General features: G+C 53.1%; 5 protein-coding genes across 5 annotated transcripts; 1 reads left to right on the plus strand and 4 right to left on the minus strand.

The window, feature by feature from the left end:
- Nucleotides 1-559: 559 nt before the first annotated feature.
- On the minus strand, nt 560-1480 carry Z520_08739 (uncharacterized protein; the record flags this gene model as incomplete). Its single annotated transcript, XM_016779235.1, has 1 exon — nt 560-1480. One exon carries the CDS (start codon nt 1478-1480, stop codon nt 560-562), a length of 921 nt encoding a protein of 306 aa, XP_016629742.1.
- Nucleotides 1481-3772: 2292 nt separating this feature from the next.
- On the minus strand, nt 3773-4913 carry Z520_08740 (uncharacterized protein; the record flags this gene model as incomplete). Its single annotated transcript, XM_016779236.1, has 2 exons — nt 3773-4680; nt 4802-4913. The coding sequence occupies 2 exons, from the start codon at nt 4911-4913 to the stop codon at nt 3773-3775; spliced, it is 1020 nt and encodes a 339-aa protein (XP_016629743.1).
- A 625-nt stretch (nt 4914-5538) lies between these two features.
- Z520_08741 (uncharacterized protein) lies at nt 5539-7392 on the minus strand (the record flags this gene model as incomplete). Its single annotated transcript, XM_016779237.1, has 1 exon — nt 5539-7392. The coding sequence occupies one exon, from the start codon at nt 7390-7392 to the stop codon at nt 5539-5541; it is 1854 nt and encodes a 617-aa protein (XP_016629744.1).
- Nucleotides 7393-10469: 3077 nt separating this feature from the next.
- Z520_08742 (uncharacterized protein) lies at nt 10470-12851 on the plus strand (the record flags this gene model as incomplete). The annotated part of the gene is made up of 1 exon (XM_016779238.1): nt 10470-12851. The coding sequence occupies one exon, from the start codon at nt 10470-10472 to the stop codon at nt 12849-12851; it is 2382 nt and encodes a 793-aa protein (XP_016629745.1).
- A 1512-nt stretch (nt 12852-14363) lies between these two features.
- On the minus strand, nt 14364-16190 carry Z520_08743 (uncharacterized protein; the record flags this gene model as incomplete). The annotated part of the gene is made up of 1 exon (XM_016779239.1): nt 14364-16190. One exon carries the CDS (start codon nt 16188-16190, stop codon nt 14364-14366), a length of 1827 nt encoding a protein of 608 aa, XP_016629746.1.
- Between the last annotated feature and the right edge of the window lie 790 nt (nt 16191-16980).

Genomic DNA, 16980 nt, shown 5'->3' on the forward strand with positions numbered 1-16980 from the left:
GCTACTAGACAGAGCAAAAAGGGAAGAGAAGAGTCGTCAGACTCAGCAAAGAGACCAGTTCCAAGCAAAAAGAGAGAGAGCACACGAAAAACCAATTTCGATTCCATTCGATCTAAATAGCTGATTTGCTCCCGCTTTTATCGCCGTGTTCCATTATGATGCGTACGTAGCGTGCTGCAAAGGATAATAGTCGTCGGCCTCCTGTAAAGGACAGTAACCGCCCACCAGGATGCGAGCAGCCTCCTAGTCTTGTACAGGCCAGTCTATATAGCAGAACGTGCGAGAGAATAGGCCAACCCCAGAAGAAGACATGCAGAAAAGTCATACTGTACATGCCAGCCCCGATAGAGTAGAAGAAAGACACTGTCCACATCCACAGGTTTTCAAAAGTAGACCTCCCTGAGGAGCTTCGTGTGTGGTTAAGGGCGTCAGTTGTTGGAGGTCTCCCATGCTCTCAAACGCGTGTCACTGACTCTGGCCATAGAAGGCAAGGGGCTCTCCATCAACCGATGCGGAAAGAAACCCCTGGGCTGTACGAACCAGAACGCTTCGGAATGCGTCACCACATGAAGATACCTTCGTCCTCGACGTCGGCGCTATGTTCTTCAGCAGTCAGGGTCGAGGTTTCCTCTGTCAACGCTTTCATAGGATGAGGAACGTAGAGCCCATCCTGTTGTCGATCAACCCCTTGATGGCTGAAGAGGCTCAACCAGAAACGCTCCATATAGTGGCCTTCCTCAGGGTTGACGTCTGCCAGAGAGTGAAAGAAGCTGTATGCGCGTTCATAGACCGCCCTGGGAAGTCGTTGGATCGTCTGTCTGGTGACTGCGAACAAGGCTCCCTGCGTCCATCTGATCTCGGCCGGCGGGTCGACCCAACGGGGATCCTCCTTGTCCGTGGTACCGTTAAAGATGTAGTTCCAAAATTGTTCCGGCGAGTATTGGCTGCGTCGAAGTCCCTTGCCGCGTCTCTCGATCCAGCCTGGCAGGTATCTGACACCGTCCCAGTCAACGAAGGAGTGTATTTTGCCCAGCGGTAACACACCACCTTGAGGTTGGTTTTGAGCGAGACCACTTTCGCTGAGGATGTCAGGCAAATCCGTCAACCGTTTGGCCATGCCGACAATCTCGTCCAGAGTGAGGTCTGTGTGCGCCGGTGTGCCATCATTCGTGTCGTGGATGTTGCCTTGCAGAAACAGCGTCACATCCGCAAGGTTGTCGTAGTTGTGGACGATGTGGTGGAGATAGGTATGGGACTCTCGACCCCAGTTGGGCAGCACCTTGACTTCGTGGAAGATTGACAAGTCCGGGGGGAGTTTGCCCTTGCTGTAGACTGTTGCGAGGCTGGAATAGCTTGAGAGCCACGTCAAGCACTCATTGTAGTTGGCTATGACAAGATCCAGCGGACGAGGATCTGGCGTTGGCGGCAGAGACGGAGACGAGGCAACAGACTGACAAGGCGTAAGCTCTGGTGTGAGCATGGCGGGCGAAGATGAGGCCATCGGTCGTTCGAAGGGGTGGCGAGGAGTGAAGTAGAGAGATCCTTCGCTGGTAATGTGGACTATTTGGAGGAGGGTATAGAAGCCCTGGAGGGTTGTCCAGGAAGTTGGCTTCCACTGGAAGGAGCGATTAATGTTATCCCAGTACACAATGATGAGGTGCCGGGAGGCGCCGTGGCGCAGAGCAAGAGTGACTTCCTGGTGTCAGTCCAGGAGTACGTGGTGGAGATGCTGACCACTATACAAGGATACGCACGATGTACTCGGTACTTTGATGGAGCATTGGGGAGCCATATAAGATGACGTAGGAGTAAGGCCTCACTCAGGAGGCCAGGGACATGAAAGCTAGAATTGCAGCAATATCAACCCCTCTCAGGGCTAGAGGGCCCATGGTCCTGCTGAAGGCCACATGCCAACCGTTGGAGGCAAGGAGATGTCTGGGGTTTGACTAGACTGTCGAGTTAGCCACTCTCCCCGCTGTCACTAATGAGGAGAATTAGAGATAGGCTGATATTCTTCCGAGGGACATGTCGCTTATGCCTCCAGTTCTGGTGTGGCGCCCACCGATGCGGACAGCCACCGGGCACGCCATCATCCACGAGTGTTGAGATACTCGTGCTCAGGCCTCAACGTACCCACCGGGATATCTGAGCATCGAGAAACTCGGCGAGGATCAGAGAGCAATATCGCTCGGCCCAAATAGGGCCTACGATTGGCTTTTGGCCCCAGATCGCCGTCCACCAACGTGGACAATTCCAAAGCTGAAGCTTGTTTTAGACGACGAGAAGGTTGGGACAGCGCGGGAGACAGGGTGTTGGATACGCAGCGGCGCAGGAAGAAGAAGGCGCCATAAATACGGACCCAGTAAGTCAGGCAGCAGTACAGAGGAAGTTGGTTGGGAGTGATGCTTAAGGTTTGGCATGTGGCGTTGGACATGTTGACTGAATCGGGACCTTGGACGCCTGAGGATGACCATGTTGAGGGGACCTTTTTTTGTTTCGGTCTGAGGTGATCCGGGGTCGGCCAACTTGTGTCAAATGATGCTGGTCTGGGCCCATTCAAACACCTGCTTGTAAGCCGCCTTGCGAGTTTGTGCAACCATGTTGTATGCAGGTGTGTGCTGCTTGGAGCGATGAATAACCAACCGTGGCATTCTGGGCAGAAACAACTTGTTTTTCAGCTCCTGTCGCGCTAATCACCATTCTTTGGAATTCTGGCCCTTGGCAGCTGACGAGGAAACAAGCCACATAGCCGGAGCCGAGCCTCAACACAAACGCTTCAATGCTCAGACCCTTCCGCCAGAGAGATGTAAAGAAGTTGGAGCCGTGGTGAGAGCAACGTTTGTGACGTGACGCAAGATAATACTTTCCAGGTTTCCAGGTTGTGTCACACCGATGGAAAAGACGAGGCTGAATGAAAGAACTCGCCTTGGGTGTCCCTCGTGCCCCAAGCCGCTTAAAGCAGCCAGACACTGCAACTTGCCAGTGAATCGAAACATACATGCCAAGCTCTGATTGACCCACCTCGTTCTTCTTTTCCATACAAAATTTCCTCGCACTCAATCCTCGATTCCTCTTCCTTTTCCTTTTCCTTTCCTCATCATCAGTAGAGGTGTTAACATTACCTTAACACCACCGGAGCTCCACCATCGTGTGGCTTGCTGAGGGTTATTCTTGTTTTCGACCATGGATCTCCTTCCGTTCCCGGCTTCGCAGAGGAATTGCACCGTCCTTTTTCCCTTCCACACTATGGTTACGCCGCTTATTTCGATGGCGCGCAGCTGTGGAGGAGATGCTACAAAGCTTTTTTTCATATGTATCAAGAGATGGACAATATAGTGTCTTTGATCTCGGTACTTCCATTCGATCAGAGATCGGAGGCGCACGTTCTTTGATTTCGAACCAGGTAGTTGAGGAAAATGTCAAGAGAAGGGCCGTTGCACATTTGCACTCGGGGTATACGTGCTCTTGCACACGGAGGCGTAAATATTGCTGGACAATGGTTTTCCCTTACACTAGAGAGCTGAAGTTTCTCGGCTTGAGATTGATCTCCAACGTATCAAGAGCCAAACAAGTTTTGTTTCAAGGGCTGAATACTCGGTACATCTGTGCAAATTTGACATGGCGCCTCGCTATGCCCGTTGATTGTCCTTTTCCCTGTTCCACCCAAGTTCGGCCGTTTATATAGAACTAGTAGTCGTGGATATTGTGATTGGAATCGTTTTCGCGTCGTGCACGTTTCAAAGTATCGTTTCATCCAGGTTCCCGTCCTTCTTCAACCGCGCTCCAATCTGCCAGCCCTTCCCAGTTGAATCCGTTCTCCAGTTCCTCTCTCATCACTCCTCAATGTCGCCCAACTAATAGACCCGTCCTTTTTCACCAGATTCAGTTCCAGCTTCGTGCCCATGATCTTGAACTGGCTCTTCGCCGGATCAATCGGGGCAAAAAGCGGTATATTCCTCGCGAATCTCTTCCCGTCCTGTGTAGGCAGATCCAAATCCACCGACAACCCGTCGTCCTTGAACTCGACTTTGGCCCTGTCCTTGTCGATTTTCTTGAGGTAGAAACTGACAATGACGCTGTTGGGTGTCTGGTAGAAATCATTGCGGACGTTCTCCACGAGTTCCTCTCCGGTGTCCGCCGACGTGTCTCCGTCAACTGCGGTGCCTTCTTTCTTCTTCGGCTTCCCTACATAGCAGTGCCGCTTTTTGGTTTTACAGCCCTCGATCTTCATGAACTCGTCAAACTCCAAGACCCGTCTCTTGCAGCATGTCCAACCTTTGCTCCCTTCGTGGAAAAGAGGCATGCCCGGGTGGTAGACACACTCCTCTTCATCTCGAGGGACACTCTCGTCTCTTGACTTGCCACAACCTCGTCTTTTGCACGTCGCGTTGGTGGGGATCTCAGCACCTGGGTCGTCAGATTCGTCTTCAGGCGGTTCCGGTTTCGGTGTCGCCGAGGGTGTGGGCTGTTGTGCCGCTGCAAGACTAGATACCAAGGGCCGAGTAATGGGCACGGGAGCAGGTAGGGGAGCGGCGGCGACAATGTTTGACGCCTTTAAAGCTTCGGCTTTCGGGGCGGGCGCGGGGGTGTCATCTACAGCTGAGTGCTTGCCCTTGGTGCAGGGTGGAATGGAGAGGAATTCGTCGAAGGTGAGAACGCGGGGTTTGCAGCACATCCAGCCTGTTCTCCCAGACTCAGTGTTAGTGTCACTCCATCAAGTCATCAGGTAGATCGCATAGATAGTTACTACACTAGCATGTGAAGAAAGAGGTGTTTACAACGATCAGAGGCAAACACGAACCTTTCTGTCCTTCATGGAACTCTGGAGGGCCAGGATGATATACACATTCCTCGTCTGGGTCCGTGAACACCTTCCCGCATCCCTTGTGGACGCACTTTTGCGCTTCTGCCATCCTCACAGAGGGGTGCGGTTTGATGGGCGGGTGCTGTAGACAGTTGTAGCAGCAAGAGACTCGGAGGAGAAAGACCACACTGGGAGAATTGAGATACAGTCTAAGTGATTGCGATCGCCATCGTAATCCAGCAAGGATCCATCTTGACTGCTGAGCTCGTGAGGAAAGTCAGTCGGATCTGGGCTTGGCACTTTCCAGAAGCATCTGACGCAACCGGTGGATTATGATAGAGCCTGGTAGGCCTAAAGGCTCAGCCTTGTTGACAAAGCTTAGGTCTGTAAGGTAATTCACCTTGATCATAGTTTGATCTACGCAATCTCGCGACTAGAGTGACCAAATAACAGAGATGAGTCTTTAGAATTGAGTCGCAAACTTGGAGTTTGCTCAACGAGTGGCTGACACCGTACAGACACCTCGAAAGTATGTACACTGATAGAATCCGTAGAAGCGTGCCTCTCCCTCTGCCCAGCACGCATTCCGTCTATCCAAGCCCCCTCGCTGATGCACACACAACGCTTTCCACCCGTGAGAAACAGCTACCCGTCACCTTAAACTCCACAAATGCTGGTCGAACATGATCTTGCGAAGAGCAAAACCTAGCGGATCAGGACATCGTTGCCGATTTCTAAGCCTTCCTCCTCTTTCGATCTCCACCCAGGCGGGTACTCGGCATTTCGCGCGCTGGACTGGGGCTCACGAAACTGACGTGTTTCTCCTCTCTCTCTTCTCCATGCCGACGAATTGCCGAAGCTCGCCGAGTATGCGTCGGGGGTCTGACTGCTTGAGCGCAGCTTGGCTGGAAGTCTGGCCCACGCAGAACGCTTCGAGCATCATCATCGTCACCTTGGACTTCAAACTCAACTTCGCCATCATCGTGCTCATCGGACGCGGAGCTGCTGCTTGGTGAGTGTGGCCCAAATTCGTCATCATCGACCAGACTCGGGGCTTGATTCGATTCACTGGTTGGAGATGGGTCCGAGGGATGAAGATCAGACGGAGTGGCGCTATTCATGGGAAGAGTCATTCCATGCGGCCGGTGCTGGGTTGACTTGTCGTTGGCACCGTCAAACTGCGGCATCCCTCCTCCTCGCAGAGTAGGAGTGGACCTCAGCATACTGGAATTGAGCAATGGGGATGACATTGGAGACTTCGTAGGTTTTGGTGGTTGTTTCGTGCCCGCAACTTGTGGGTGCCGGCCCTGAGCTGTGTGCTGCATGGGAATATCAACATCCATTTCGTCATCTTCCGAATCAGATTCTGGCAGTTCAACTTTCGTTTTTGCATCTGAGACCAGTTCTTGCAAATCAAGTCCAAGCCCTCTAGCCTTAACAAGCTCGGAAAGATTGGGGATCAAGGCAGATCCCCTGAAATCAGGCGACACCTGTGTGGACTTGGCGCTTCCCGTCGCAGGCGTTGTGACAGAAGATGTTTGAGATGTAATTCGAGGTGGCATGGGTTGCAGAAGTTTGGCTGAGCGGATTAGAGGATGGACATTGCCGGCAGCGGGTGTCACAACAGGCTCAACTCCAATCATGGCGCCGGTTTCGTCGACCTCAACCGCTTCTCCGCAGGCATCAGCCGCAGCATCATGACTCGCGAAGCTCCGGCCGTGGCCGATCCGGCAATGATTGATGAAACCTTGGGCACTCCCAAAATCAAACCGACCACAGTCTGGACAAACCAGCTTCACGGTCGCCCCGTCGGATTTCCTCTTGATGATCATGGGACCTGTTGCCTTCTCCTTCGGCTGACTGTATCCGGCAGGCAAAGATTTCAATTTACCACTCCGTTGCGCACGAGCCTGGCTTGATGTTGAAGGGCCTTCTGCGAATAGTCCTCTCGTTTGAGATCTGAATTTCATGGGAGACTTGCCGACAGGAGTGATAGCCAAAGGCTCTGGCTCCCCACCGTCAAAGCGAGGGTCGGGCAGTAACCATTTCACATAATGCCGCGCGTAGGGGCCTTCTTGGACACCCCAAGGCGCGGGCGATTGAGGCAGTGGAGAGGGGAATGAGCTGCGTAGAGCTGGACCAGTGCCATTGCTGACACCCATAGAAAGTTGTTGTGTACCTGGAAAAGGAATCTCCTTGCATCGACGGAGCTGCTCCAACGAAGCCTGGGATTTGGCTATCTCTTGGTCAATGAGTCGGAGTTCCTTGTGCTTTAGCAGAATTTCCAGACTGATCTGTGTCTGAATGACGTTGCGGATAGACTGTAACCGCGCTGCGTCTGCGTCTCGCACCGGAGATTCCACACGTCTCATTTCTGAGTCTTCCATTTTCAGCTCCGGTGGCGTTGGAAGGAAAGATGGGGTTTCGTTTGCGGTTGAGGCAGCCGTCTTGGGCGGGTCAGGAGACAGCGTGAGGGTGGGATTGGAAAGCACACTGGCAGAGTGTTGCTTATCAACAATCTTGGCCCGTTTCCTCTCTGGCTGGGTCTGTGTGTCTGTTGATTGCTTTCGTTTGTGCGTCGCCGCCATGGCAGACACAGCAAGAGGGCCAGATCCAGGAGAGTCTTGCTTTGAGACAAAGGATCTCATCTCCGGAGAATGGACCTTATCACAGCCTGTCCAGGAGAGCAGGCGCAACATATTGGGTCGCTCTGCAGAGCGATGCGATGCGACCTTGGCGTCACCCCAGTGCTCATCTGGACCATTTAGTCACCGAATATCAGAGACTTCGCCACCAGCCATCGGTTTCTATAAGTCAACCCTGCGGAACCAGAGAATGCGTGACAGTCTTTCGACCACGAAATTGAACACAAGGTACCTTCCCTGTGCGCAAAATAACCCCAAATGTCTGAATAATATTTCCCTTGCGTTGATTCCGACGGGTGTATACGTAGGACAGGCGAGTCCAAACCAGCGTTGTTTGTCAGTCGTTAAGGTACAAAGGTTTGTCGTGAATTACAATGCCTAATAAGTGGTACAAAGCGTGCGCACAGCGCCGGTTGATCAGAAGGAGCGAAAACTAGGGCGACGATGACACCAAGAGGAAGTCAGTGTGTCTGGTGGTGAGTATATTTATCGGATGGTGCAGAGGACAGACTGGCCGCTGGTTCGAGTATAGCCGTGGAATGAATGACGCAGAAGACGGGAAGCCCAGCGAGACGCAAGACGGCCGAAGATCGGAGGAATGGTGATTTTCAAGTCGAGCAGAAATACAGGGTTCGAAGAGAGAAGTAATTAAGATCAAAAGGCAGGAAGACACAGCTAGAGAAGAGTGATTCAAGAAGTGAGGCAAGGAGAAGTGGTACGAGTCCAAGGTGTAAGAGTTGAAAAGACGCAGGCAAAGCGCAGGATCGCAGCTTCGCAAAGGGGAAAGAGGCGATAAAGGTGGAAGGCAGGAGCAAACAAGGGAAGGAGGGAAGGAAGGGGGGAGGGCGAGGGAAGGGAAAGAGCGAGAGGAGCAGGAAGGAGGGAGATCGCGGGCACGGGCTCGGGTCCCTCAGGCAAGGCAACGGCAGGGAAGGGTGGACTCAGTGGAGGCACCTGGGAGGCACCAGCGAAGGGGGGAAGCTGATGTACTCAACCGAAGTGGTAGGTACGAGTTGAGTTGACAGCGACCCACCCACTTCACACTCTATTTTTTACCAACATCGAAATCCCGCCAATGAGGTTGTGGATCAGGCTCCCCAAGACCGAGCTAGCACTGCCGCTAACCTGCTTTGGTGCAATAGAGCATGCAAGAGAGCCACAGTAGGCATCCAACGGAACGCCATGCCGGACATCCTTAAAAGCCACTAGCGACTGCGGTCACCTGACATCACTCGTGATAAGTTATCGTCACTGATAACAGTCACGTGCTAGTATATATTGTTTCTCCTCACAATGTTCACTTGACTTCCTTTTTTATTCAACCCTGCAGTCCTTTCTTTGCGTACCAGGTACATGCCACACTTGCCACTTCACAACTCGACACAAAGTACCAGGTATGCTTGTGCTGCACACCCTTGTTTGGTGGTGCGATCTCTGTTCATACCCGTTTCATCCTTGATATATCTTGTAACCTATCAGTATCGGTGCGGAATCATCCGGCAATATAGACTTTACTGAGAAATGATTGACCCTGTAACCATCTCCTCAAAACTCCGCGCCCTCAGTGTGCGTGACGTTTCTAATGATTCCTGCATACTTCCACTTCCGAGATGACATGACCAGTCCACTGAAACCTCTCTCTCACCTCTGCCAGCGAGATATGCGAGACAGCCGGATCTTGGTTCCGTCCCATTAGACTTGTCGTTGAGATTCTAACATGATCACGTCAGGTCAAGTTCAGTCTCAACGGTACGGTCACGATTCTTGAGGATTGAATGTTCCATGCCCGTCACATGATACCGCCATGCGCATTCACTCAACCAGGGTCTGACCCCTGAAAGATGCCAACATCTCGTCGGTGGCTCGACTTCGGCTTCGTGGAGGGGATGGAAGCTAGTTGGCACGCAGAATGAAGAAGCTAACGTTGACATGAATCCTTCCCCCGAGCACTGAGGCTTATATCCCGGTCACCTTGGCATTCGACTGATCTTGCTCTGTGATCGACTAGGCAGATAGCAAGTGGGATAATGTCTATATATGATATGGGTTGCTTGTCTGGGCTGATGATTGGTGCATGCAGCTATCTCTAAAAATATCTGCACGTTGCTCCCAGGTAAGTGATCGTCCTGAGTTGCAACGATCTTTGCCACGCGCGCCTCTGGCCTGCGGAAGTTGCTCGCTTCTTGCCAATGCTCGACGTCCACTGGCTGGGCGACAAATCCTTCTCAAGTCGTGGTTGGGCACAAAAGCCCTTGGAACGTTATGTTTCAGCACGAAGAGCGTTGTTCCCCCCACAGTCAATTCTCCGGCAAAGCATCGAAGGGACGGCAACTAGGTACTGGAGGGCTGTCTTGTTTTGCCACTAGCGGCTCTTCGGTTAATATAGCACAGCCACGCAGCCACATGTTCCAACCAGTCATACAAGAGCCCTTGAACACCACGAACGTCCCTGCATCAGATCTTCCTGTCTATCCCCATCTAGACCTTCAGCATGCCACCACTCGCACACCGGAAAATCTTCCATAGCTTGGACTAGTCAGGGTGCTATCCAAGAGTCCCCTGGGCATATCTGCAGTTGCCAACCAGCCAAGTCCGAGGATCTGGATCCAGAACATAAAAGAATGCACTTGAGTGGCCTGCCTTGGTTTGGTCCCTGTCGAAATGCCTTTAGTTGAGCACAACGTCCTCATCAGCCGCCCAGGCCACGCAGACCCTAACGAGGACGAGTCTCAAGCGATGACCATCCGAGGCGAACGAGCTGTAGCGATCGTCGGATATGTATGGTAACCGAGTGCGCTTTGCAGGTGATCTCTTTCTTCTCTTTTCGTGGAGGCGGGAGTCGATTTCTCTTGCTTTCTTGTGCATATGCTCTCTTTCCTTTGCAAAAGCCTGTCTTGATGTTTTCCGTGTTGCATGCATGAATTTGATCGAATCAGCTTCCGAGCATCATCAACCTGCAATGAATACACAGATGTCTCAGTAACATCCGCACAGAACTCCCGGCGATTAATGTGGGCAATATGAAGGTCTTTCCGGTTTCGCTGCTTGCAGCAGCCCTCTTCACTCTCACAGCAGCCCAAGACCCTTTGAGCGTCATCGTTTCCGAGGCGTTTTCTGTCTATACAGAAGTCAATTCGCTGCTATCTTCCGCTGCTTCAGCGGTTTCAGCAGCAGCCGGGTCCGCAACCTCTGCAACGGCGAATTCCTCTCCGGATGGGACCTCGTCGACCGCCGATGCACAAAATACTGCAACATCAATTGACTCGACGTCGAGCGGAGATTCAAGTTTTTCGAATACGCTGTCAACCTCATCCGCACCAGTCACCTCGACTCTAATTTCTTCTACCTCATCACCCTCTTTGGCTTTAACAAGCACATCATCTGCTGTCTTTGGACTCCTGCCTTCGAGCACGCCAAACACCAAACCCTTGACTTCTTCAAAAGGTTCATCTTCCGCCACGTCTTCTCTGACGATGTCATCCCCAGTCATAGGAACATCGTCGCTAGTCGGAGCAGCTGCTGGTAGTGGAACAAGCACGCCCTCTTTTACAAAGTCCAAACATGACTCAGATCTTCCTATCATCCTTGGCTGTGTCCTCGGAGCTCTTGCACTCGGCTTCTTCATCCTGGCCTTGGTCCTCTGCTTCAAACGACGACGCCTCAGTTCTTCACCTCGCCATTCCGCCCTCTCCCCTGGCGACGATGAAGTTGATAGCTGGAGGATAAACCAACAATCAGGTATAGCTGCAAGTCAAGGCTCGCTGGTTCGTGACGCAGGCGTTGCCGGAGCTGCACCCCTCATGTCCGAACACCCGGCTTTTCGCAATTCTCATCGCAGTTCTCAAGGATACGAGAATCCCTTTGTCCCAGTGCCCCCGCCACCGAGACGTACAGCCCCCAATTCTCGACCTGGCTTGACTGACGGCACGGTCCCGGGCGATGAGCCTTTTGTGAAAGAGGTCGGCAGACCATCGAGACCTGACAGTGCTTCGTCTGGCTATAGCAACCATCATATGGGAGGAATTGCTGCAGGGATCGCCGCGGCAGCGGCTGGCACTGATCTCGTGCATCATTATAAGGAACACCAAGATGAGAAGGCCCCAGAAGTGCACGCTCTGCCGGCAAACGATCCACCTGTTCCAGCGCGAATTAACCGGAAACCCGTCCCCGTTGACTACGTGAACAACAGTGAACCCTGGCCTTACTCTCCCGTGTCTCCGATCGATCCTGCCGCCGAAACCGCTGGGCTGACAGCATTACCGACGAGAAGCAGCGGCGAGAGGGGTCGAAGCTCGAGCCGTGACGCCGCGAGAGCCAACGCAGTGTTCGATCAAGAGTATGCTCCTTACGGCGGGGCTCTCGGGCGTGATGAACAACACGGGCTTGGAGCTGCAGCAGCAGGACTTGATGCAGGACTTATTGGCGGTGCTGCAGCTCTGGGCTATCGCGATAACCACGACGGCCACCATCGATCACGAAGCCGGAGCAGCAGTAGCAAGCGACGCAGTCGACCGCAAATGGCCATGTCCAGTGAAGGGTTCGATACGAGCCGGAGGACGTCCAGGGACTATAGAAACAGCCAAGCCTACAGAGATATTGTCCCCCAGGACCCGTACGACGCCAGCCTCCCGGGAGAACAAGACCTGTACGGAGTTTCTGCAACCACGCCACCTCCTCGCTCTCGGCGCAACAGTGCTCTCGGGTCGTCTGCTCTGCCCGGTGCGGCGGCTTTCAACCATGCCAACCGCCCTACCGTCCCGTCTCCTCTGTCCAGCGAAGTCCGGCGCGACCCAAGCCACTCGCCTCCGCGAAGCCGGTCTCGGTCTCGAAGTCTGAGCGGGGGCGCCGCGCGATTCTCGTTCTCCTATGATCCTGTATCCGACGACTACGGCGCCTACCCGCCGTTCCCTATCACGTCCAGCACAGTCAGCCATGGCGCGGCAGGACGAGATGAGGCCATCAACCCCACGCTTCCCGACAAGCCGATCGTGGATGACAAGGGCTATCCTCAGCTCAGCATCCCACACGGCCAAAGCACCAACACCAACGAGTACGACCTTGCCGCCACATCTGGTCCACTGGGACCCCAGCCGCAGATCTCCGGTTCTGGAGACGTTTCTGTCCCTATGGAAAGCGACGACGCCCCGACATGGCGGATGAGCCATGGCATGCCGGCCGGCTGGCAGCGCGCCGGCACAGATTACAGCCCCCGCAACAGTAGGGAGGACCAGTACATGCGCAACAACCGCGACTCGGGCGTGGGCATGGGCACCGGCACTGGACAGCCTGCAGGCAGGAGAGGCCGGAGATTGCGGGCAAGTGACTTCGCGGGCTCATCGACCGCAAGGTCAAGGCCGAATGACGACGACCTGTACGGCTACGGGTACGGACAGGCTCTGTGAGAAAGGACCGCCGCGGCCCTGCTTCTGATTCCGAGGCCGGAAATCCTAAGGAGCGACGAATGAATGATACCCTCTGACGATGATGAACGCACCCTGTTGTCTTGTTTCGTTCATAGCCACTGCATTTTTGCGACGGCGGGTTTTGGTCGGCGCCGGACTGTATGGCGTTACGTACCTAGGTAGATGCTACACCTTTTGTTATCATACCCCCAATCATCTTGCATATACTGTACATAGGCAGACAGCGAGCATGCTTTGCGCAATGGGATACCCCCCGTTTTCAACCTACTTGGTTGGTGTTTCCGCACTAAATAACCATAGTGTCGAAAAAATCCACATCGATTGTGCCCCGTCCAGAACAACTCGGATACACTAAAAATGCAGTGCGAGGACACTGCACCGATCCAGATGTCGAAGAGTCCACTTCGATTGGTGGCTGTCAGAAGACAGCTCGGAGACACTAAAAGTGCAGTGCAAACACCCCTGATCCTAGGTAACTACCCGATTAAGGAACCAGTCACTGGAGGCAGACTGCAGTGGCAGGGGGAGAGGATTGACCCTGCGTCTAATACCAAGTATATATATAATGCTACGCGCATAACCACTTTTATCTGTGCAGAGAGTCACCCCTAGACAACCTACCCATCTAGGCTGGTTATATATATCATGGATCCACGTGGATCTCTGATTCAAAAGGATGAGAATCCTTTCCAACGGCATCGATTAACTGTCCTCGGCATGACAATTCTGGCCATCACGCGCAACAAACAGTTCATCTCTTGCCATTGTCGGAAACATGTGGAACCTCTGGCGTAAAAGAACTCAAAGCCAAACGAGGTTCGTGTAAGTGATGATGAGACTTGCACCAGCAAGAGACGGGAATATGCCCTTTTCTTTGCATACTCCCCAAGAGAACATGGAAAATTGTCCTAGAAACAGAAACAAAACATAGGTGAACGTGCTCAAACACTTGATATTGTGAAGTGCAGCACACTGGGCACCTCGAAGCCGCTTCTCCGAGAATCTCACCGAGAATGCTGCTCTGTACATAATACCTTCTTTCTGCTCCTCTCGCGATGCTATGTATTCCCTCAGGTAAAACCGTACTAGGGCAATGCCGAATCAAGCAGCCATCCCTCTTCGCAGTTGATCTGCTGGATATAAGGTGCCGATGTAAATGCAAATCGAAATGTACCCTGTATCCCAATGTGAGGGCGCCTGATGCCCTTCATGTCCAGTTGTTTGTTCCCGTCAAAAGCCAGCTTGTCGAACGTTTCCCTGCGCCAGGCGCAATGGTATCATTCCTGACAGAGAAAGTTGTATTCCGAGTTCCATTTTCCTTTGATGAACTTCGTAATAGACGATACCCGTACATCTTCTCGCCCTGTAACTCATGCTGTCCATGGTCTTTGAATGTGTCATGCAAACCAAAGCGCCACAAGTGAGCCCTGAAGCCATTGAAATGCACGCGCGGTATGTCGAAATCTTGATATACTCAATATTGCAGATAATCTAGTTCAATAACTTGATCATATCCGATGGTATCCGGCCAGTAGGAGATACCGTTTCCACGTTTCGCCACTCTTCCCGCGTCGAAGTCGAGGGAGGCGTCTCTGGCGCCGGACTGACCTCTACGCTGGAGTATTCCGATTTGTGCGGTGGAATGAATGTGTCGTTGGCGTCGCGACGAGGCGACAACGGCTCGGGCAGAGACTTCTTGTACGCCGCGTTGTTGATTGCAACGACCGGTTTGGTGACCTTTCCAGATAAGACTCCTTGGTTTCGAGGATTCGTAGATGCCCTGACCTTTGTCACTCTGGGCTTCTTGTTCAAAGAAGTCTTGGACTTTGCAGGCTTGTCTTTGTTCTCCTTTCCGCCGAGAAGTTCAGCAATGGTCTTGCCAGAACTGGCTGCATTTTTGACCGCGACCTGTTTGCTTCGCTCGGTGACGTGAAGTTTGATTCGGATCGGCGAAGGCGTTGTAGATGTGACCTCGTTTTCTGCTTTTGTTCGTGAAGGCACATCCCCGTTCTGACTTCGTGGAGGAGTCATCGCATGGAAATCCGCTGACGGCAGCAAACGTTGGACCGCGCACTCATTCTTTTTGGGACTTGGAGGTATGACCACCTCAATTTCGCCCTGGCTAGACTTGATCCTGTCGAGATCGGCCTCTGTATAATTCTCGGCCACATCCTGGCTGGGGTCGTCCCATTCTTTCAAGCGTGCCAATCGCGCCACTTCGTCGCTGTCGCCTTTGACAACAAGATCCCAACAGTTTTCGAGATCTTTCCCGGGGGGTACGGGATCTCGATTGATCCATACCGTAGTACCTTCCCGCCTGTCTCTGACAATCTGGCACATCTCATGAACAATGCGTCGCACAGCCGGGATTTTCATGCTAGTGCCGACAACAATGACAGCATCTGGTCTCGTTCGAAAATCTGCCGTCGTCACCGCGCCAATCGCCTCATCATCAGGGTTATGCTCATTATAGAGGACAATTCTAGGTCGCAATCTGCCAACACCGTGGCTTCGCTTTCCAGCATGAGCCGTTCTCAAGGCGTCTGCCGCGACGCACTGAGGGCAAAGAGGAGGAGCGGCGCCGTCAAACAGGTTCGGTTGAAAATCGGAAATGTGTCTGCATTTCTGACACATCATTTTCTCAAGGCCCCCATGTAGCTGGACCGTCTTTGGCCAGGGCGCTTTGTGGTTGAGAGGCACTTGAGTGGCCAGTGGTGGGAGCGAGGTCTCTAGACAGTCGACATTCTGCGTATACAATCGCAATAATCGTCCCTCAACGGCGAGCCGAGCGAGGAAACGGTGGAAGAGGGTGGGCTTGGCGTTCGCAGACATCTTGGAGAGCTTGCGGACCATGTCATGAAAACTCGAGGTCGAATGGTCATCCTTGTAGACAGAAGCATCAAAGAGCATCTTGCCAGAGCTTTTCAATCTGTGTTCCCCTCTCAAGCTCTTGAAAAGCCCATGAGAAGATCTGAAATCGGGGATGCCAGCCGAGACAGATATACCCGCGCCAGCAATCACCACGATCTTTCTCCTATTTCGCAAGGCCTTGAGAAGGGTATCTAGAGCTTCTGAGCGATCATACTCGGACTGCGCGGTGTCTGAAGTGAGATCCAAGTACTGAGTAGTGCGGATCTTTGGCTCGATCTTCCGGCGCTTTCGTGGACGGGGCATTTCGTCGCCCGCATGTTGTGAGGGAGGAGGGGTGAGAACCTGAAAGCCAGGAGGTAGTTTTGGCGAATCTGGAGGGGAACTGAGAGGAGAACTAGGAGGCGAACTCAAGGGGGACGAGAGATCTGAAATGTCCTCAGCGTCCATAGCGGCGTAAAGGTGCGTTGTTGGTAGGGGTAAACGAGCGATTTTATCGCATGACTTCGGGAAGGAGCGACTCTTCAGGATGAGCTGACCCTTCGCTAAGTTATTCCCTTTGTATGGGAGACAATGCAATCGGGGTGCTGGAGTCTGGAAAGAGTGAAGACTCGAAAGGATGTCTCGTGGGCGGTAGAGGAGTGACGATGAGCTGAGAAGTCGATAGGAAGGGTGCGGTCTGGGAGTTTGGACAGTGAGGCTAGCTGGGGGGTTGCAGTTGAGACGAAACTGAACCGGGGAATGGACAGCGAACAAGCGGGAGAAACGGGCGGAGAGACGAGTAGACGACAAGCCAGCGTCAGCGGCTCGTGGCTGTTTGCAGCTGGACTGGCGCTGGACCTGGCAGATGCCCGACGCCCGACGCTCGGGATGTGGCCCAGGGCCCCAAACTCAGTTTGACTTGAATTGCTTGCAGCTGCACAACAACAAACAGGGCAAGGGGGGTGAAGGGCCTTGGCCCTTGGGCCTGCTGGGTGGCTGCGCAGGCCCCCAGCGATTGGCCGGCGGCTTGTTCTTGGGGGGCCGATCAGTGCCTGACAGATTTGTGGTGGGTGCCAGGGTCACCCACAGGGTGCTACGGGTGCTTGCATGCTCGATTGCCCAGAAGACCGCATTTTCACTACCTCATTGTACAGCTCCCCAAGTCTCAGACCCGGTCGGATGCTGCCTAGACAACAATGATCAGAATGCATTGCACTATTTGACTGGTGCCTATCTGTATTCTCTATTCGTTTCACTA

Source organism: Fonsecaea multimorphosa (genome assembly GCF_000836435.1).
Source record: "Fonsecaea multimorphosa CBS 102226 unplaced genomic scaffold supercont1.20, whole genome shotgun sequence".
Lineage (NCBI taxonomy): Eukaryota > Fungi > Ascomycota > Eurotiomycetes > Chaetothyriales > Herpotrichiellaceae > Fonsecaea > Fonsecaea multimorphosa.